This window comes from Scyliorhinus canicula, chromosome 8, assembly GCF_902713615.1.
Source record: "Scyliorhinus canicula chromosome 8, sScyCan1.1, whole genome shotgun sequence".
Classification (NCBI taxonomy): domain Eukaryota; kingdom Metazoa; phylum Chordata; class Chondrichthyes; order Carcharhiniformes; family Scyliorhinidae; genus Scyliorhinus; species Scyliorhinus canicula.
Window position 1 is genome coordinate 97,477,154 of NC_052153.1, and position 21,808 is coordinate 97,498,961.

At 48.5% G+C, this 21,808-nt stretch overlaps 1 protein-coding gene across 1 annotated transcript in view; it reads right to left on the reverse strand.

Annotated features, from left to right (window-relative positions):
- tmc1 (transmembrane channel-like 1) overlaps window positions 1–21,808 on the reverse strand; it is a 116,435-nt gene that overhangs the window by 26,064 nt on the left and 68,563 nt on the right. The window contains exons 10-13 of the mRNA XM_038803884.1: window positions 17,792–17,936; window positions 14,898–15,092; window positions 10,564–10,743; window positions 10,308–10,463 (exon numbers count right to left, since the gene is read on the reverse strand). Coding sequence (XP_038659812.1) covers window positions 10,308–10,463; window positions 10,564–10,743; window positions 14,898–15,092; window positions 17,792–17,936 — 676 coding nt within the window. The remainder of the gene's footprint in view (window positions 1–10,307; window positions 10,464–10,563; window positions 10,744–14,897; window positions 15,093–17,791; window positions 17,937–21,808) is intronic.

Here is a 21,808-nt window from a genome sequence, read left to right on the forward strand (position 1 = left end):
ATTCACTCAAAACATTTGATGGGAAATTTCTGATGGCAGCTCGTACAAAGCCAATTTAGAGAAGTAGTTGGAATTGTGGAATTACTTGTACTAATACCATTCTTCACAAAATGTTCATGCCTGCCAAACATATGCGGGGGGGGGGGGGGGGGGGGGGGGGAAGAAGATTTGTGTTGTAGCGAGCAGGAATTGCCGCGAGCTTCCCGGCGCTCAGCCCAGCAAGGTCTGCAATGCTATTCAACATTAATTGGTCCACTTACCGAAAGCCCATGGGTTTCTCGCCGCAAATTAAGGCTCACCACCTGATTCACAGGCACTGCGCTTGCCAGCCCCCCCCCCCCCCCCCCCCCCCCCCCCCCCCCCCCCCCGCCAACAAGGTTGAGTAGCACCTGCTTGGCCAAACCCAGCCAGCTCGCAACAATGGCGCCAAGGAGACCATTCCCAAGATTCAGGGACGCTGACCTAGGGAAGCTCCTAGACGTATTGGAGGCTAGGAGGGATATCCTGTTCCCGCACCAGAGGGTTAGCCATAGGACAACCAGTGCTGCCTGGGCTGAGGTAACAGCAGCTGTGAGCACCGGGAATATGACCAGGAGGACAGACCTACAGTGTCAAAAAAAGGTCAACAACCTATACCGGGCAGCATAAGTGAGTAGACATCAACACCCCCCACGCACCCCTCACACCCCCACCCAAGACCTGTCCACCCCCAAGGAAGCATCCACCCTCCAACTCTCCATATGGCCACCGTGCCTCCCTCCACCCCCCTCGCCCTTCGCAAACTGTTTGGTGCCTGGCACGGTTCTCATTTTGGCCCCTCCCGTGTTCACCGGCCTCGTTTTGCTTGAGCGAGAGCATAACGAGGTCAGGGAATTGTGCCCTAAACGTTGACCACAGGGAAGCATTCGGGGACTTCTACAACAGCAAAACTGGTGCTGCACCTGGACCTATTCAACGACTGTTAATGGGCTAGCACCGGTGCCACGTGGAACACAATCGATTCCAATGAGAAACAGCGTGGGATTCACCAGATCTGTGATTGACATTCAGGAGGCTGACAACTGCAGCTACATCATTCACTTCACTCCCCAAGCACACCATCCCAGCCAACAAAATGGCAGCAAGAAACACGGTCCCGAGGTGGACCAACGTGTAACTGTGGACCCTGCAGGATGCCAGGGAGGAGAGGCAGGTGAGCATGCGCCCCGGGATGGGAAGAAGGCTGCCAGCTGTCGCCGTTCCCTGGGCCTGGATGCAGGTGGCAGTGGTGGGCAGCACTGTGCGCAACACTGTCTGGACCGGCTAGAAGTGTCGGAAAAAACTGTACGAACTCCTCAGGGTGGCCAGGTTAGTAGGCAGCACTGTGCCCCCAGCACCAAACCCCGTCCCACACACCTGTGACTCCACCCACCTCCCCAACGTGGAAGGCGGCCAAACCCCCACTCTGCGCCACTTGACGGCCTCTCATAACCGCCGGGAGCAAGAGAAGACTGGAGGTGGACCGCCAGACCTGAGACCACTCACTACAGCAGAGCAGAGGGTACTGGACAAGGTCGGCGGTCCTGAAGAAAGGGCAGTCACCAGAGTGGAGGTCGGCATTGCCTCAGGAAGTGAGACTCCACTGAGTTGTGGTTCCCCATGGCACATGTGTCATTCCCCACCATCACCACCCCCACACCGCCCCATTACCCCGGCTTGCAATGTATTCATGCATCTTACCTTCTGTCTTCCAGGAGCTGTTGGTGATGGGATGGGCCCTTCTGGTGTCCCACCTCCCCCGACCCCAGCGACAGGCATGTGCCGAGCAGCAACGAGGACAACACTGTCATGGGTGTGAGCCCTTGACCCGCACCCCAGGTCACCCCAGAGCTCGAGCCCAGAGATGACACTGACTGTCCGTCACAGCTGTCTCCAACACCCTCCACCATCCCAGAGACACTCACCTTGGTTTGGCATATTAGTGAAGAGGCTCCCAGGACACTATCTGGTGCGCACCACACACATGCTCCGGTACAGGAGGTGATGTAGGGACTCCTAAGGGGGCGGACGGTTGGAGGGCAGGCTGACCCCAACTGCAATCCACACAGTTTGGGATTTCTGGAACGGACGGTCAAAATCGATTGTGGAGATGCAATTCCAGAGCCAGGGACTACATGAGGATGTGTCACCGAGCCTCCAGCACCTGCAGGTGGAGGAGTCTAACCCTGTGCAGGAGCAGGAGGTGGTGCCGACAATGTGTGACACACAACATGGGTGGTGTCCACGGTGGAGATCTTGGGGGCAAAGGCTTCAGCCACGGATCAACATGTTCAAGGCCTGGGGCACTCTGTGCAGGCAGTGGCCGAGGACCAGGACAGAGCTGCCTTCCAACAGGCGACCATGTGCTATAGCCACCTGGACATTGCAGTGGTGCTCCTAGGCGTGGACTAGTCACAGCGGGCCATGGCTGGGAGAGTCGGCGGCATTGCCCAGACGCTGTCCGACGTGACACAGACCCAGAGGGAGTTAGTCTCGTCCCAGAGGGAGTGCCACATCACTGGCTGATGGCACACACACCCAGAAGGTGGTGGCACAGTGGCAGAGTGATGTGGCGCAGTCCCAGGTGGAATTGGTCCACTCGCTGTGCAGACCCTGATTGAGATGGCAGCAGGTCTCTAGGACTGACAGCACAAGGTGTCTGTGGAGCTTCAGGGGATAGCTCCCCTCACATGGAGTAGCCCGGGGGCCATCAGGCACCCCAAGGGAGGAGGAGGTGATGGGGCCCATGATCGCAGCATAGGTGCCGGGACATCACAATACCTCGGACTCCGCCCCCTCTCCTGTCACTGCCGCATCTCGTGGGCAGTGGACAGAACCACGCCACCTGGGACACCCGAACAGCAGCCGGGCCCATCCAGGCCTGGTCGCTGCAGAAGACGGCCGCCAAAGGGGATCCAGAATATGATGTGTTGGGTATGCTGGGTCTGCGAGGACTGCATTTACCTTAGCAGTGAGAGAGACAGGCTTCCAACATTTGGAGAAATGCAACTCTATTTTATTAAACTCTTAACTATTAAACATACTTTCACGGTGGGTTGACACTATGCTGAGTTGACTGGAGACCTGAGGCTAACCTGACCAGACTATCTTACTACCACATGGTGGATGTTCGAGTTGTTGCTCACAGGCTCTGGCTGTCTCAGAGGCTGCATCCCAAGAGAGCGGGTAAACTAGTACCCTCTGGCTTGATAGTGGCCGTGTCCTGTCTGGTGATTGGCTGCTGTGTTCTGTGTGTTCATTGGTCATCCTGTGTGTCAATCAATGTCTGTCTGTGCACCATCATATACTTGTGTGTATATTATGACAGGTTACAGGGCAGGAATCACAGCAGGCCACCTCCATTCCTGCTGTACCATCTGAGGATGTAGCGTTAGCCAGAAAAGTAGACACCAGTTAAGTTGGCAACGGTGCAGGGCAAACTTAGAGATAGGGATGGGTTGTCACTGGCCCTGTCGACGGACTTGAGTGCAATCAGAACGTCCCGTGCACGTTGCCCCTGGTGCACATGTTGTGCAGCCTCCCATGTCTGCCCAGGTCCTATATCCTACCCATCCTCGCCCTCCCCCGCATCCTCCTCGTCAGACAAGGCAGGGTGTTGATCCTTCTCCTCCAGCACATCGCCCTTCTGCTGCGCAATGTTATGGAAGACGCAGCAAGCCACCATGATGTGGGCCTCACCAGAGAGGTCCAGGCACCTGAACTGCATCTTCAGGATGCCGAAGCTCCGCTCGATGACAACCCTGGTCGATACATGGCATCGTTGTAGCATGTCGCTGCATCAGTCTGTGGCCTACAGATAGATGTCATCAGCCATAATCGCAGTGGGTAAACCCTGTCGCCCAGGAGCCAATCCCCCAGCTGGGGGTGCTCCTTGAAGAAGCCAGGAACTGTCAAGTGTGCTGGAATGAAGGTGCCATGCACAATGTCCAGGTATCAGGCACAGACGTGCATGATGTGCATCTGATGCTCATATATGAGCTGCACGTTCATCGAGCGGAACTCCTTACGGCTTGTGTAGAGTGGCCTGTAGCCTGCAGGCACTTGTAGGGTGACATGCATCCTGTTGATCACCCCCTGGATCCAGGGCATCTCAGCGACGGCTGCGAATCCTGCTGCCTGGGCATCCTGGTGGGCTCAGTCCACATTGAAATGAATGTATTGTGCTGACTGGGCATATAGAACCTCCGTGATGATGCGGATGCACCTGTGCACTGAGCTCTGTGAGATCCCGGACAGGTCCCCACTGGGCCCTGGAAGGACCCTGTGGTGTAGGAGTTCAGGGCGACTGTCCCTCATCAGACACAACGCCTGTTTCCCAATTTTTGAAAACACAAGTGAACCTCGCTGTCGGGAATATCGTCCCCCGGACGAGGCAGAGAATCACAGAGGTCCCAGAGAATACCAGGTCAGGCCGCTTATGTTATGCAAATGGTGTTTACTGTACGTGCAGAGTGGAACGCATTGCCGCCGCTGTCGAGGCACCGGAGATTAGAAATCTGGTGTGAACTCTGTGCCCGCCACGATTTCGGCATCAAAACCAATTCTTTGCCCAATCGCCTTTCCCGATTTCGGTGTCAGCCGACAGAGAATCCCACCCATGAATTCCCCATTTCCCCGCCGTGTGTTTCTTGGCGGCGCGCTGTCACTGACAGTGGGATTCTTCGTTCCCGCCGCTGGCCAATAGGATTTCCCCATTGTAGCTGCTCCATGCCGACAGGAAACCCGCGGGTAGTGGTGTGTTGTTGGCGGAACGGGGAATCCCATTGACCCAGGTGATGGGACACAGCTCCAGGAACATGTCCACAACTGGAAGATGGGTGGGTGCCACGGGGAGGGGAAGATGCTTCGAGAGATGGGCCAAGGGTTCGGAAGTCAGACTGTTGTGCGGAAGAAAGTGACAGAGGAGCCATAATGGTTGTGCACAAAGGTATTTAATGTGTCTTGCAAACCCCATTCTCCTGATGGTGCTGCCCCCCCCGCCCCCCTCAATCCCCATCCCCCTCCCCACCCCCTACCTACCCCAACCCCTGATGCTCTCAGTGATCCTCAACGTTCTTGGCCTTCCCAGCTCTACAGCTGCGTCTAGGTGTCTCCACAGGAAGCATATCGGAGGTGGAGAAAGCCTGCTAGCTACCTCGTCCTGTGGCCTTCGTTGCTTCTGGTGGGTGCCTCGGGGGGCTCTGAGGCCGGAGGGCCCCAGCACACTTATTGGCAGCACATGCACAGCCTTGTCGCCCTGTCTTGTGTGCTGACTTCGAGACACGGCCACATCAGAGGAGTGGAACTCGGGGGGAGCTGCTGGCTACCATTGCCACTCCATGGGACGGGTCCGGGTTGGCACCCAGCACCCCCTTCCCCGGTCTCTGCCCATAGGGCCCTGGGTTCACTTTGGGACGGAGGGGCAGCTAGTTCGAGCCTCGGCTGCGCCTGCATCATCTCGCTGTGCCAGCCCTGGCAGTTCCCCATAGTCTGCACCACACCCCCCCAGCGAGTCGTACATTCTGCCGAGAAGCTCAGCCGACGTCGCGACGCCTTGGACACCTTCACTAATGGTGCCGTCGTTGTACACCAGGCTCGCCACTGCCCTCACCACCGTAATAGTGCTGGCCTCTGTGCCACGCATTGACAGCCCCATCTCCTGTGCCTGTAGCTTCTGGGACTCCTCCAAGTGGCTCTGGAACTGGTGCAGTGATGCTGACATCTCCATCTGAATGTCCCAGCTTCACCCTATCATCTCAATCAGCTCTACGTGCCTCTGTACCACAGGCTCAGCATCAGGCTAGGATACAGCAGCCCTCCGACTGCTGTCACACCTACGGATTCCTGCCTCCACCTGATGTGCATCATCAGCAGTGTGGTGCTCACCAGATTGTGCCCCAGAAGCCTGTCCACAAACATTTCCCTTTGAGGTGTCTGTGTCTGGACTGGTGGAGGGTGGGGATGACAACTGTGCCCCAACTATAACAGTTACATCCTCGGAGCTCTCCTCCGAGGTGGTCTCCTGGGAGGCAGGAGAGGGGGCCGCTTGGGATGGTCTGGCGCCGTCAGCTGGAGGACCAGCAGGACATGTGGTCAGTGGGAGGGATGGGTCAGTCAGTAAGGCAATAACAACTCACGTTTGACAGGTCCTCCGGGTGGAGCCCGGTGGTTCCTCATCTCTGCGGCATCCGGCAGCTTCTGCGTGGGTGACGGACCTGTCCTTGGCCACACCAGTCACCTCCAGGTCACGCTCCTCGAAGGAGTGAGGATTCTTACGCCGGCACCCCTCTGCCAATCTGGGCCCTCTCCTGACAATTATGGGAGAGCTTTTCCTGAGAGGACACAGAGGGAGCATCGTTAGCCACATGCATGTTCCACAGTGGTGGGAGGGGGGTATGGAGGCGGGTTGGTGAGAGTTGAAGGAGGGTGTGGAGGAAGGGTTGGCGGTCACATGGGGAGTTCGGGGATGGAGGGATTGTTGGTGTCTACTCCTTGGTGACCTTCTTACAGCACTGGATGCCAGTCCTCCTGGTCACACTGCCTGAGCTCACATGTGCCACCACCTCATCCCAGATAGTACTGGCTACCCTGTGGCTGTCTCTCCGGCACCTTTGACAGAAAAGGACTTCTCTCCTGGCCTCCACGGTGTCAATCAGCCTCCCCAGATCTGCGTCCCCGAATCTTGGGGCTGGTTTCCTCGCTGCCATTGTTGTGAGCTGGCAGGGGTTGGCTGAGCAAGTGCAGCTTAAATGCTGCTGTTAGCGGGGGGCTGGTGAGCATGGTCCTGCCGTATCAGCTGGTGAGTCTTCATTTGCAGCGAGAAGCCCGTGAGGCCTCGTTAAGTGGGAATGGGACAGCTCATCGCCGCCGACTCATCGCCGCCGACTCATCGCCAGCCCAACTCATCGCCAGCCCAACTCATCGCCAGCCAACTCATCGCCAGCCCAACTCATCGCCAGCCCAACTAAAAATTGAAATTCATGGTGTGCTCAATAAAATGAATGGAGGTTAAAAGACTTATTTAAAATTGAAATTCATGGAGACTTATTTTATGTTATGAGAAATACCGCGTAAATATTCAATAGGAATCCTTTCATTAAAACTTTGGACTATCCTAAGAATGCGGTTATCAGTATCTAGGTATCTTTTTAATTTTGCTGGTGGTGCACTGCCAGCTATAAGCAATTCCAAATAACAGTCTCGTCCTTTTTGAACTTTTCTGAGTGCATTAATGAATTTCCATATTGTAGGATGCTCCATCCCTAATTCCATTTGTAGTCTTCTGTTTGCTGCTTCTGCGTGGTTGTTGGTTCTGTCTTCATGATTTAAAGTTCGAACATACAAATTCCACATTTCCATTGGGAAGAGTGGGGCACGTCTGCTATTTCCGCGTCTGTTTAACCGACCTATATAATTGGTTTCGAGCCAATTCAGGATTGGCAAATGCTCTGTAGATAATTCATCAACTAAGGCATCAATATAGGAATCTATTTGTTCAACAGGGACAAATGCAAGAGCCAGTATCATCTTGACTTGTAACGAAAACTTGCTGTCGTTATTATAACGAGAAGTTAGACCCGAAGCCGCAATGTGCTTCTGCATATTTTGACTAAGGTGAAAGAAGCACCCTTTTAATTCTACGTTTGGAAATATTTCTTTGATTGCACTAAATGCCGCGAGTTCAAAATCACATACAATTGATTTCGGGTTTACGGTGGGCTCAATTTCTTTTATCATTTCAAAAACCCTTGAATATGTAACTTTTTGCTTGTTAGGTAAAAGAGCATAAAGTACTGGGATGACACCTCCGAATTTTTGAGCCAATACAATATAAACCTGAGAAAATAACTTCGGAGCTATCTTAAAGGTTCCATCGACATACCAAACTTCTGATGAAGCCAACTGTTGCAACCAACTTCTCCTTCCAAGCAGCAAGATTCTGTCTTCTCCAGGACCACTGTCTTTTAGTAAAAAAACTTCCTTCTGGTTTGGCTCCGTTTCGTAGGTCGCATATTCATCAGGGATTGCTAACTGATGAAGGTCACTTGGGTCTGGCGGAGGGACGCTAATTTGATTCCGTTTCCGCCGAATTGTTTTCTTCAGAGCAGACGCACACGGTAGTGATCCTTGTTCCGCTTGGGAAACATCCGCCAAAACTTCATTAATCAATACACTTGGGTTTTCCATTGTCTCCTCGGCTCGGGTTTTAATTTTTGTAGTCGTCCTTGCCACTTCTATTCGTATTGGTGAAGAGTCATGGGTGTGAGTATTTCACGACGTTTCCAAATCTTGTGTGAATTCTTGCTTTGCATCCGCTGAGCTCTTCACATCGGCAAAACATCAAATCGCCTTCGGTTTTACTGAATTTATCAAAAATGAACAAATATCCATTATGAGAAAACTTCTCTTTGCCTCGCTGACTTAAAATTTGCTCCATTGTAAAGGGTTTAAAATTGGAAGAATTAAAATTGAAGTAAAGGGTTTAAAATTGGTAGAATTAAAATTGAAGTTCCTGTCCTGAAGGTAATTTGTTTTCTGTGGAGGAGCAGATTTATTTGTTGACAAATAGGTGTGTTGGTCATTGAGTAACTTGTGGATCTAGTTAGTCGGTAATTATTGTGGGCTGGCGATGAGTTGGGCTGGCGATGAGTTGGCTGGTGATGAGTTGGGCTGGCGATGAGTCAGCGGCGAAGAGTCGGCCGCGATGAGTCGGCCGCGATGAATTGTCCTAGACCCCGTTAAGTGGACCAATTAACATTGAATGGCGTTGCCGTCCTTGCTGGGCTGAATACCGGGGAGCTCTTCGCAATTTCTGCTTGCTACAACACTTAGAAATGTTTCCAGAGAATCGTGCCCTAAGTGTGGGCTAAACTGGTGGGAAACTCCCCAGGGTCGAGAAAAGTAACTAAGTGTCATTGGAAAGCGGTGGGGAACTCGCCAGTGGAGCCAATGGGAAACTTCCTGAAAAACCCGCCACAAATCAACTTAGAAACATTTCCGTTGAATCGCGCCCGGTGTTTCCTACAGCGGAGGCTAGCATATCTTCTGGCCCCAACCTAATTTGTTATACACCCAGGTGTTTTGCACTGTATTTTGTGTAGGACAGGCCCGATGGCGCATAGTCCACCATCATGTCCGGGTGCCATATTGAAAAGGCATCTAATATTACTGACCGACTATTGAAGAAAGAAGCTGGACCTCCTGAGAAAGAAGATGGATCTCTGGGAACACTCTGAGGCTGGAAAATGGAGCTCCTCGATGACAATAAATCTGAAAGATCCACTTGTAGTTGCTCCCCCACCCACTGTTGTGGTATTCTGGGATCTACAGTTTCTAGTGGTCTCCACACCAAACTCTGAAGGCAGCCCTGGCATTGTTTAGGTGAGACCATACATACTTTGAACCGGTATGTTTTCCTGCTAGCATCGTGAAAAATTGTGCATGAGTGGAAGATTCTGGTCAGGCCATTAGCAGGATGCAAATCAGTTTCATGTCGGCCCCCAGTGGGTTTTCCGATCCACCATGGTGGCACCAGCGGAAGATACCGTGGGAAATTCACACTAGCATGAAACCAATTTTTTCCATTCTTGCCAAATTCTGCGCACCTTCCTCCCCCCCTCCCCCCCCCCCCCCCCCCCCCCCCCCCCCCCCACCCACCCACCCACCTCCACCCACCATTGAACCAGTTAGCGGGGCCATGGGAGAATTCCACCCATACATCGATAGACTTGCAAGTACTAATTGAATTAAGTGATATTGGCATGGTGAGAGAAGGTGGGGTTGAGGTAAAAGATCAGCCATAATATTGCTGAATGGCGGAGAAAGGCCAAGTGGGTGGAACATTCTCTGTGCATACCCTCACCAGTTTTACAAGCAGTACACTTGTCTACTTGAGGTACTGTCACCTCAAATGTGTCTCCTCTTCCCACCCCTCACACCGCCTCCTGTGATCTCTAATCCACTACCCCAAAATTTTTCCTACGTTGGACAATATTCCAACGATCTGCCTGGCATACCTGTTTGAGATGTTTCTATTTCAATGAGGGCCGAGTCCACAAATCAGCTTTGTTCCCAGCTCAAGGATAGGATTGGCACACTGAAAATGAAAACTTTCATTTTTCATGTATGGTACGATCTGACTTGACTATACGAAGAACAATACTTTTCACTGTACCTCGGTACACATGACAATAAATCTGAATCTAAATCTCTCATGAATTATCTTTGGAATCTCGGTTCAAATTATAAATATTACGTATTATTGAATATTGTTTATTGACAGAAGATACCTGCCCCACCATGGTCTCCCAGCAGGGTCCTCTGGGTACAATTGCAGGATCTACATCTAATAGAGGACGTGAAGTTGAGTTCTCCAACCAAGTTCCATTATAAAGATTCTTCTCCCAGATAGTAATATTGTATCGAATAATCTTTTCCTCTTCAAGCTGAAACAAAATAAGTAATGTGAAGTGATATAGCCTTCTTTAGCCTAGAGGGTTATTTTGTATGTGAAGTCAAAATGATGAATTATTGCATTGTTCTTGCCTTCAGATTAATTTCATCCAATAATGCGATAATAAATGTGTAGAGGTTACCAAGAAACAAAGCAAAAATGCGGCCCAGCTGCCACTGAAGTGCAATTCGTGGATGGTAGTTCTCTAAAGGACTAATGATGTCAAATAACATTGGACAGAACATACCCAGCAGCGACATGACCATGTTTACCTAATAAAAATCACACAGGATTAATAACATCACACAAATTTTAAATAAATACTTTAGAGCAGCAGCAATGTCAATTCAGTTTCTCTGAAGGAAATGATAAGAGGTCACACATCTCAAGGCACTCAAGATAAATCATGTTCAATTCGTTTTTTTTTAAGTATAACTAAATAGAATGGGGCACCATATCCAGGAACAAGTACTTGTCAATGATTTTATATCTGAAAGCTTTAATTATGTGCAGATTTGTTTTTTATATATTTGGTCACTACATAACAACATATTGGGCAGGATTTGCCAACCGCCCTGGAAACCCCTGCGCTGGCATGGGACCGGAGTTTCCCACTGGCGTGAACCTTGTGATTCTTCCCCCAGAGTGGTGTTGTGTGAAAATCTCAAAAGCAAGAAGTCCTTCTGTTAATGATAAGGACATTAGTGTGCAGAATTTCCTTTTAGTCACAATATTCGGATAACTTTGATGGAGTTCCACACCCACCCAGCATATGCTTGGATTCCTGATGCTGGTTGTCACAGATCTGACAGAAGGGCCCATATATGAAATGGGAAATAAAACTCATTTTCTGTCTAATCTTCTTTACTGCATTTGATTGCAACGAGCCAGTTAGCCCTTTAAATCCCCTTTGGTCCCATACCCACTCTAGATTAGAGAAAGACATTTCCTGACTCACTCTCAGAGATCTGATGGTATACATGAAGAGAAATACATGGTATGACATATCCCATCATTTGAATCTCATTTCAATATTATTCCCACATGTGGAAAGAAATACGGTACTTCTGATCTGAACTTCATTGGGAAATCGTAGAAGTGCTGTTACAAATACAGATCAGATGAGTGGCCTTGCCTGAGTTTTCTTTTCACATCTATCCTAGATCAGTGTGGAGGAAAATCTGCCCTAACCTCTCCCAACAATATTTGACATGCTTAAAGTGCAACAGTGGACCACTGATGGATTCCTTTGATACATATTTATATTAACAATAGGGAAAAATAAATCTGGAAAGGGTGTCTGCACACAATGGATATCTATTTGACTTTGTGTAACAGTGTAAAAGGTTTAACTCCCTAATCATATTTCAATGGAAATTGAGGGTGTATAACAGCCGACTGATTTGATAGCCCCCATTTCACATTGTTACACAAGGTCAACATGACCCCCAATAAGTTGATACATTAATTGTCTCGATATCGAAAGATTTAAAGAATAAACATCAGTTCTGTTTCATAGCATGTAAACAAAAATAAATGAGCTCATAGGAGGTGATTATTCTGTTTTAATTATCATCCTTAGGCTGGCACAAAGCTGCACATTTTCAAATGTCTAGGCCATATACAGCTAACAATTGTGCTTGATAGAGTCTAGATGATTTACCAATGGTTTCCCATTTTCACATCCGTCAAGACAGTTTGACTAATACACATCAAAATTCAACCTTCAGGAGTATAGAGCTAGAAATTCCACCCTCTGATGCTGAACAATTCGAATAGCTACTCCGCGTATCTGTCAATGGTAGGAGTGAACTCCGAACCAATTAATAAAAAAGAATCAATCTGAAACTGGTTCATTATGTATATACGTAGAGAATGCAATAGTTAAGTTTTTACCCAGTCCAGATTATTCAGTTGCAAATGTCCCGTATTCTTTAAGAAAAATAGGCTGCTACATGTGGGGCTGGATTCTCCGGTCCCCCAACCGTGTGTTTCTCGCTGGGCCTGCCGTTTGCTGGCAGCGGGATTATCTTCTCCCGCCTCTTGTCAATGGGATTTCCCATTGAAGCAACCCCACACTGCCGGGAAACCCTTGGGCTGGGGTATGCCGCCGGCAGTAAAAGAGAATCACAATGCCTGAAGAATTCCGGACATGCTTTTACTGTCCACCTATGTGCCAGATTGTCATTCCTCTATATATGTGCAATGTTGGATTGGTAACTGTCACATTGAGAGGCCTCCAGTTCTTGTACCAAAATTCCCGACATAATTTTAAACTTTTTTCTCCTGTTATTTATGTATATATGTTTTCCGTGCAACAATCCAGTAGCATTCAATCTTCGCACTTATATTGTCCATTTTATTAATTTCCTTTTGTAGATTGCTATCTAAAATCTGAACCAATTCTTCTCCTCACATCCACCCCATCCACCTTCTGTATACACTTTCCACTCCATAAAAGACTGAGGGGAAATTCTGAGGCCTTGTTCAAGAAAACAATGGCAGATTTCTTTGTGAGGGGGCAGCACGGTAGCATGGTGGTTAGCATAAATGCTTCACAGCTCCAGGGTCCCAGGTTCGGTTCCCGGCTGGGTCACTGTCTGTGCGGAGTCTGCACGTCCTCCCCGTGTTTGCGTGGGTTTCCTCCGGGTGCTCCGGTTTCCTCCCACAGTCCAAAGATGTGCGGGTTAGGTGGATTGGCCATGCTAAATTGCCCGTAGTGTCCTAAAAAGTAAGGTTAAGGGGGGGTTGTTGGGTTACGGGTATAGGGTGGATACGTGGGTTTGAGTAGGGTGATCATTGCTCGGCACAACATCGAGGGCCGAAGGGCCTGTTCTGTGCTGTACTGTTCTATGTTCTATGTTCTATGATTAGAATTTTGGACTTGGATTGTAACTGTCTGTTTTACCCTAAATTTCAGAGAATTAACAGGAACACAAGCAACAGGCAACCCGAGAATCCAGGTTCATAGAGTAGCAAAGCAAGAGATCCAACTTGGTACAGATACATAGCCACCACAGTGTATTACCAAAGAAGATTATTGATACATGTAGTTACATGTCAGGTGACCTCCATATTTTATGGAACATGAACAGGGGCTGTTTAGCACAGGGCTAAATTGCTGGCTTTGAAAGCAGACCAAGCAGGCCAGCAGCACGGTTCGATTCCCGTAACAGCCTCCCCGAACAGGCGCCAGAATGTGGCGACTAGGGGCTTTTCACAGTAACTTCATTTGAAGCCTACTCGTGACAATAAGCGATTTTCATTTCATTTAATTTCAGAAGCTCGTAAAGCCGTCACTTGTTCTAAGATTGCCTGCACTGATGAGAAGTCCCCTCTGAAAATGCCACAAATGTGGACATTGGATCCAACCATATGCCATCGGAGAGATTTTACAAAGTATCTTGGTTTCAATGCTCTACATCAATTTGTCTTTTCATTACTTTTTGTACCTGTACACTAGTTTTTAGTAATTTGTATATATGGACTCCTACACCTCCTTGTTCCTCCACTGTTCTTAGTATCTCACCATTAAGAAAGTATTCTGATTTATCTTTCTTGGATCCAAAGTGGATGACATCATACTTCCCAATATTGAACTCCATCCGCCATAGTTTTCAATAGTCACTTAGTCTGTCTCTGCTCTTTTCTAGCTTTATGCTCAAATTGGTACAATTTATTATGACTTCAATTTAGTGTAATCTGTGAATTTATGTTTATAACTATCTATTCCTTTATCCATGTGCTCAATATGGTGAAAAGCTGAGACCCAGAACAGATCCATGAAAAAATCTCTAGTCGCATCCCACTAATTGGAAAAGTTTTATCCCTGTTCTCTGTCTCCTGCTGATGGCAAGTTACAGATCATTCAGGAATCTGTGTTGCTGTGGCAACATGCACATTTACAACATATTGTAGCCTGGAGCTATGGATAGTGACGGTAGAGGCACCACTTTCTTCCCATCACATGGCTGACTTAGAATCTCTTATCTGTCTCCCAACTCCCAATAAATTACCAACCATGTCACAAGATTTCCGCTAATACAATTTAAAAAATAATAATCCCTCATGAAATATTTCAGAAAATTTGTTATCAAATATCCACATTTGATCTTGTAATTTAAATAATGGGGAAAATCTAAGGCTTTGCCTTATATAATTTATCAAAATAAGTATTTACATAGAACTGATTTATTTAGAAAAGTAAACAGCTGACAGGCGTCATCAAACTGGGAATTGCATAACTAATGTAGAATCTGCAAATCCAGGGTTTTACGTGTCAAATGGTTTAATATAGTTCAGTGTTTATGAATATCTAATAGTCTATTTGAAATAATGAAAATATGTTTTTCAAAGTACAGCAAGATTTATGTAACTGATTCCATATGTCACCCTGTTCCCACAGTAAACTATTTGGTGCACTAACTTCATTTCTTTCCCACCAGCCATAGTCGTCCAGTCCCTCCTGTGCGAACTTTTGAGACCTTCTGACGACGTAAAAAATAAGATAGCCACTTCCAGCCAGAGTGAGGAGTACCAGAAAGTTGGCAAGAACCCGTAAGAATCTGGTTAAATGGATATTTCCTTCTTTCCGATTCTCTTGCTCCTCAAGAATAGATTCCTGTTAATAGATTCAAGTTCATTTTTAAAGTCATTTGTGAATATCTAATAAACTATTTATCTGCAGGCTAACAAGTTATAGCATGTGAATCTTAGATAAGCATTCTTTAGTTACATATTTTCGATCATTAATCCATTAGTGACACAAAATGCAAACAATCTAGGCATTCTACCATAATTGTATAAAAGATCAGTGTCTTAACAAAAGATAACTCAGTACATAATGCAACCTGGAGTCCTGCATGAGCCAAACATGATGTGCAACAAAATATATTTCTTTTCAAGGCGGCACAGTGGTGCCGTGGTTAGCACTGCTGCCTCACGGAGCTGAGGACCCAGGTTCGATCCCGGCCCCGGGTGACTGTCTGTGTGGAGTTTGCACATTCTCCCTGTCTCTGCATGGGCCTCACCTCCACAAACCAGGGTAGGTAGATTGGCAACGCTAAATTGCCCTTAAATGGAAAAAAAAGACTTGGGCACTCTAAATTTAAATAAGTAACTAAATACATTTCTTTTCAGCGTGTGGGTCAAGTGGTCAGCCCCACCACCGGGGAACTTATCAGGGGCTGGTTTAGCACAGGGCTAAATCACTGGCTTTGAAAGCAGACCAAGGCAGGCCAGCAGCACGGTTCAATTCCTGTACCAGCCTCCTCCCCGAACAGGCGTCGGAATGTGTGGCGACTAGGGGCTTTTCACAGTAACTTCATTTGAAGCCTACTTGTGACAATAAGCGATTTTCATTACATTTTCATTTTGTTTCATCATGGGGGATTGACTCCAACAGGGCCGGAAAATCCCGCTTCTGAGAAGGGGCAGAAAAAATCCCACCCGTAGGAACAGGAGTAGGGATTCAGCCCCTTGATTCTGATAGACAACTCAATTAAACTCTAACTGATACATATATGAACTCTTATCTCCCCACCATGGTCCCCTAACCCTCATAACTCTTGCATAACAAAACATATCAATCTCAATTCCACCTGGGGTCACTCTCAGAGGCGGAAGGGAACGTGGCCAGAAGTGTGAGGATACCTTGTATGACAGCTTACCCAATGAGTGCCCCATCACTGCTCACCATCTCCATAACTGCCCCAACCCCAAAAAGGAGGAAAACAAAAAAGACAGTGTGATCTGTAAGAATTTTCAAAAAGCATTCAATCAACCTGACACCTATCATCAACTCAATGTCTCCTAAGAAGTTTTGGTAATAATTATTCTAATATCATACAACTTGCTATCTGTAAGAATTTTCAAAAAGCATTCAATCAACCTGATACCTGTCATCAACTCAATGTCTCCTAAGAAGTTTTGTTAATAATTATTCTAATATCATACAACTTGCTATCGCTACATTTAGGATATTATTTGTAACATGTATGCAGTAAATGGACACTGAAACATTGAATAGCATTTGAAGAAGAATAACCAGGATCATTGCACAGCATGTTTTGAGTCGTCAAGTTGTTGAGCTGTGCAGAACTGATCTGCATAACTAAAGGAAAGAAAGTGAAAGAGGGCATGATATAGACCGCGATTCTCCCAAAGGGAGACAACGTGCCGACGCAGGAGTGAAACCCGGAGTGTTTCACTCCGGCGTCGGAGGCCGCTCCTCGCCCCCTATTCTCCCACCCCCAGGGGGCTAGGAACGGCGGCGCGTCAATCTCGGGCGCCGGGCCTTGACGCTTGCGTCAAAGCGGCGCCGCCTGAATGACACAACCGGCGGCGCCTAAATGACGTCACCCACGCATGCGCAGGTTGGCCGGCACCAACCCACGCATGCGCGGTTGCCGTCTTCCCCTTCGCTGCCCCGCAAGACATGTCGGAGTGATCTTGCGGGGCAGCGGAGGGAAAAGAGTGCGTCTTTCAGAGACGCCGGCCCGACAATCGGTGGACACCGATCATGGGTCAGACCTCTCCTGAGCACCTCCCTGGTGCTCGATTCTCCCTCCGCCACCCACAGGCCCCACACGCAGCGGTCACGCGCTGTTCACGCCAGAAGCGACCAGGTGTGGTTGGCACCGGCGTGAACCGGTCGCATTAGGCAGGCCGCTCGGCCCATCTGGGCCGGAGATTTGCCGCTCGACCGGAGCGGCGATTCTCCGAGCGACCTGTCGAAAAACGCGACACGCCGTTTTTGGGGGGAGGTGGGAGAATCGCGTGCGGGTGCCAGTGCGGCATGGCGTGATTCGCCAGGCACTCCCGCGATTCTCCCACCCGGCGTGGGGTTGGAGAATCGCGCCCATGGTCTTTAAAGAAAAGTTTGAAAATATACTTCTCAGGTTATAAATGAATCACAGGTATAATGTAATTGGTTGGAGATGAATACTGAAGGTTTAAGTATATTTGGAATTTTGCCATTATTTTCAATAATGGGAAGCCATTTCAGAGTTGCTTTCTGGAGATTTAACTGTAGATTGTTACATTCTTCAGGCAATACTGAGTAGGAAGGAGAGAGTCTGTGATAGCACACATTGTATAATCTATGCAATTTATGGACTCAGTAGTCCAAATAGATGGTTCTTCTCCCAGACAAATTACATAATTGCAAAAACCTTAGACATACTTTAATAATTATCACATGGACCATTACAAAAACCTATTCACCCAAAAAACACCAAATTTAAATTTGAAATAATATGCTAATATTTACCAATGGATATTTATAACCCAATAAATGGCTATTGTGAAGTAATGCAGTACCTTAAAACTGGTAGTGATGGAAGCAAACTTATTGTCTGCAGTTTCTGCATTGCCAATCAAGTAGTCCCAGCTTGTAAACAACTTCCAACTAAAGTTAAAGCTTGTGTCATCTCCGCCACCTTCCTCGTTTGCATTGCTTGCCATTCTGAAGAAGTTATGGAAAAGTTATAGCTTTATATTGATGCAGTATTGTAGCTAATTTATCATTATGCTCAAAGAAACAACAAAATATGGATTAGATGATGTAACACTGTCAAGCCACAATGAACTGTGAGGATTCATTTGAAACCACAGGGTGCAAGCAAGCGGACCACTTTGCGTCCATTAACTTCAGTTCATTGAATTTGTGATGCAGCACACAGAGGGAGGATAGACATACACACGAATCATTTGCATACTCAAGTGAGCAGTTATTCTCACTTAAACATGCCTGCGCCGGAATTATCCAAGGCGAAGGATCTAACGGCCTCAACTCAAAGTCCCTGAGCCAGCGCTGTTTAGCATTGATTTCCACAAATGTGGACCAGGTGTACTGGCACTTGGGGGTTTCCTAGGATTGGGGGCTTCTGGATGGTCCAGCTCTGAGCAGGGGGGTACCCTGACACCCCCAATGCCACCCAGGCACCTTGGAACTGCCAGCCTGGCACCCAGGCACCCTGACAGTGACACCTGAGTTCTCTTTTATAACCACAGTGTGTTTAACCCGTATAAGATGGACAAATGATCACACAAGTTGTTTAGTACAATAATAGTTTATTTGACACACACACAAGATTGTTTACTTCATTAGTCACATGTTCAAGCACATTGGATTATAACTAACACACTTAAATGACCTTAACGTAACTTCCAGGTGACCGGCAGATACAGAGTAGATAAGGACTTATCTGATTCCTGTATTCTGGTGGAGGCTGTAGTTCTTGGAGGTAGTCTGTGTTTGGTTGTCATCCTTCGAGGGATGGCGTGGGCCCTTGAACTTGGCTGGTGTTGGTAGCTGTCGTACTGCATTCGAAGATCAGTCGAAAGAGTACGTGTGAAGGCCTGCGCTGCCTTTTAACTGGCTTAGAATTCCCTGCCCCTTTTCTGCATGGTCTCTGAGTCGCTGTCAATCAATTGATCATGGCTCCATCCCCCTGTTCGGTTAAGTCCAATCATTGGCTGCCACATCGATTGGGGTGGGCACTCAGTGTGGTGGGGGGTGGGTCCAGAGATCGGGGGGGGGGGGGGGGGGGGGTGCATTTAAAAATGGGGCCCTAATCTCTTCCTGCACTGACAAGCTGAGCTTGTTACTGCAGGAAACTAGACTAAGTACGGCCTTGGCGGGATGGTCCTCACCCAGAAAAGAAGCAGAGTCACATTTAATAGCACGGTTGTTCTCAGTGTTGCAAGCGCCAGGGGATGCCCAGCTGAACACGCCTGAAACAGGAGTTTGTTTCTTTTCCATTAAATCGCAGCCTACATAAGAACATCAGAACTAGGAGCAGGAGTAGGCCATCTGGCCCCTCTTTATCAAATAGAGAACATAGAGCACCACAATTTAATTTTTCATGCAATGTTGTTTCATTAATTTAGTCGGCTTTGATTGATTTGGGTTTCTGATCCAATACTACACAAACCCATAGGGGCCAATTCTCCAGGGGGCATAGCCTCAAAATAAGGGGAAGTAGATTTAGGACTGAGTTTAGGAGGAACTTCTTCACCCAAAGGGTTGTGAATCTATGGAATTCCTTGCCCAGTGAAGCAGTTGAGGCTCCTTCATTACATGTTTTTAAGGTAAAGATAGATAGTTTTTTGAAGAATAAAGGGATTAAGGGTTATGGTGTTCGGGCCGGAAAGTGGAGCTGAGTCCACAAAAGATCAGCCATGATCTAATTGAATGGCGGAGCAGGCTCGAGGGGCCAGATGGCCTACTCCTGCTCCTAGTTCTTATGTTGTGCCTCGCGCTATTTCGGGGGAATTGCAGGGGAGCCCCGGAATGGGATTTGTGCTGGGTGCAAAGCAGTTTTGCATTCTCCTGGCCCACTCCAGTTGGCATGAGCATTATTCTACTCTGAAATGTGAGATATGATCACAGCTTATTTGCACTCATTTTAATTTCATTTGTGTGATTAATGCAGCGGCCTCCTGGTTCTCCATCCCCTTCCCCCACAACCCTCCCCACAACCCCCCCCCCTCCCCTCCCACCACCAGCAATCCAGCCCCCAGGCAGATAGTCATCCAGGCATGAATCACTACTGGTCATTAAAACTGGGGACCAGGCACCATGGCTGATGAGTACCCCTCTCCACTTACCTTCAGGGATCTTAAGGGCGCGGCAGCCATTGGCCAGGTGCCGTGAGGGAGGTGGGGGTTTAGGTCTCGGGCAAGGTCGGAAGGGGACAGATCAAGGGTCTCCCTTGGGATGGGGGTCACTTTGGGTCTTTGAAGCCTTGAAGCCTGTTTTCTTTCATCTTGAACATCCCATAACCGGGCAATGCACAACTGCAGCTTGTCTGTCCTAAAGTCCTCTCACAGGACAAAGCTATTCTGCAGCTTGTATCTTGGAGAAGCATTTTGCCTCCCTTGAAGTTTTCCCTTTGTACTTGCTTGTTTACTTTCCATACCACTCACCTTGAAGTTTCATTAGGCTCTGTGGTTTCAATATTGTAGTATGACTTCCTTTATTTTTTGTACTTGTTTGTTTACATTGAGTTTCACACACTATTGACTTTTAGAAGCCTCTTGATTGACAGCTGAAGGCTATCTCAAAGGAAAATTAGCTTTGCTTGTTTTTATAGCACTTCAAGTCCATTAGCTTGGAACTACTTTCTAGAAAGAGCAGGTGTACTGTCTGAGAGTATTTTTTTAGACTGGATCTTTTTCAACATCTGATGCCTGAATAGCCTGCCTGCAGTGGAGGACCTTTTCCACCATAGAAGCATCTGGCGCATGTGCAGAACCGCCGGCGTGGTTCCGCGCATGCGCAGACCGGCCGGCGTATTCTTGCACATGCACAGTGGGTGTCTTCTCTGCGCCAGCCATGGCAGAGCCCTACAGAGGCTGGCACGGAGGGAAAAATTGCCCCCACGGCACAGGCCCGCCCGCAGATCGGTGGGCCCCGATCGTGGGCCAGGCCACCATGGGGGGCCCCCCTGGGACGGATCCCCGCGTGCCCCCCCCCCGAGGACTGTATCAGCTGGCCTACAAGCCAGGTCCCGCCGTGTGGGACCATGTCTATTTCACACCGGTGGGACTCGCCGAAAACAGACGGCCGCTCGGCCCATCGGGGCCTGGAGAATTGCCGGGGGGGCCGCTGCCAATGGCCCCCGACTGGTGTGGTATGATCCCTGCCCCCGCCTGAAAACCGGCGCCAGAGAATACGCCCCCCCCGGGATTATCCAACCCGGTCGGGGATCGGAGAATCCCGTCCCTTGTGTCTATGCCGGGGGGCTCAGAAGTCGTTGTCGCCCCCAGGTGGTCAGTTATATGGCTGGACAGTGTCCTGGCACCACCCTCCGTCACCCTGACATTGCTACTTCCATGGTGCAAGGGGGCAGTGCCAGGTGTGCACTGCCAAGGAATGTGGCTTGAAAGGGGGCCTCTGGCAAACACATAGCAGGCTGCCGCTTACTTGGGGAAGGGGTGCCTAATGGAAGCGATTGGGTGGGTCTTTGCCAGCAATTGGAAGTGGTCTTGCCAGTGAGAAAGGGTATTTTCTGTAGGGTTATTCTGAGGTCAGGAGACCCTTTAAAAATAGTGTCCCGATGTCTGAGGATCCGGTCTTGCCAGTGTCTTTGGGTCTCATGGCGCAAATCACCCCTGACCAAAGGAATTTCTAAGTGTGGGTGGATTGCGATCTGGATTACGTCGATTCATTCGGTGGCAATTGCACCTCATTTCCTGCCAAAAATCTTTTAGACAATGCCGCTCGATATTATACTTGTCCCAATAAACGAATTATATCACTCACACATAAGGTGGAATTAATTACTGGCTGAGGGAATGGGAATGACGCAGAAGGATCTGTTGAATCACACG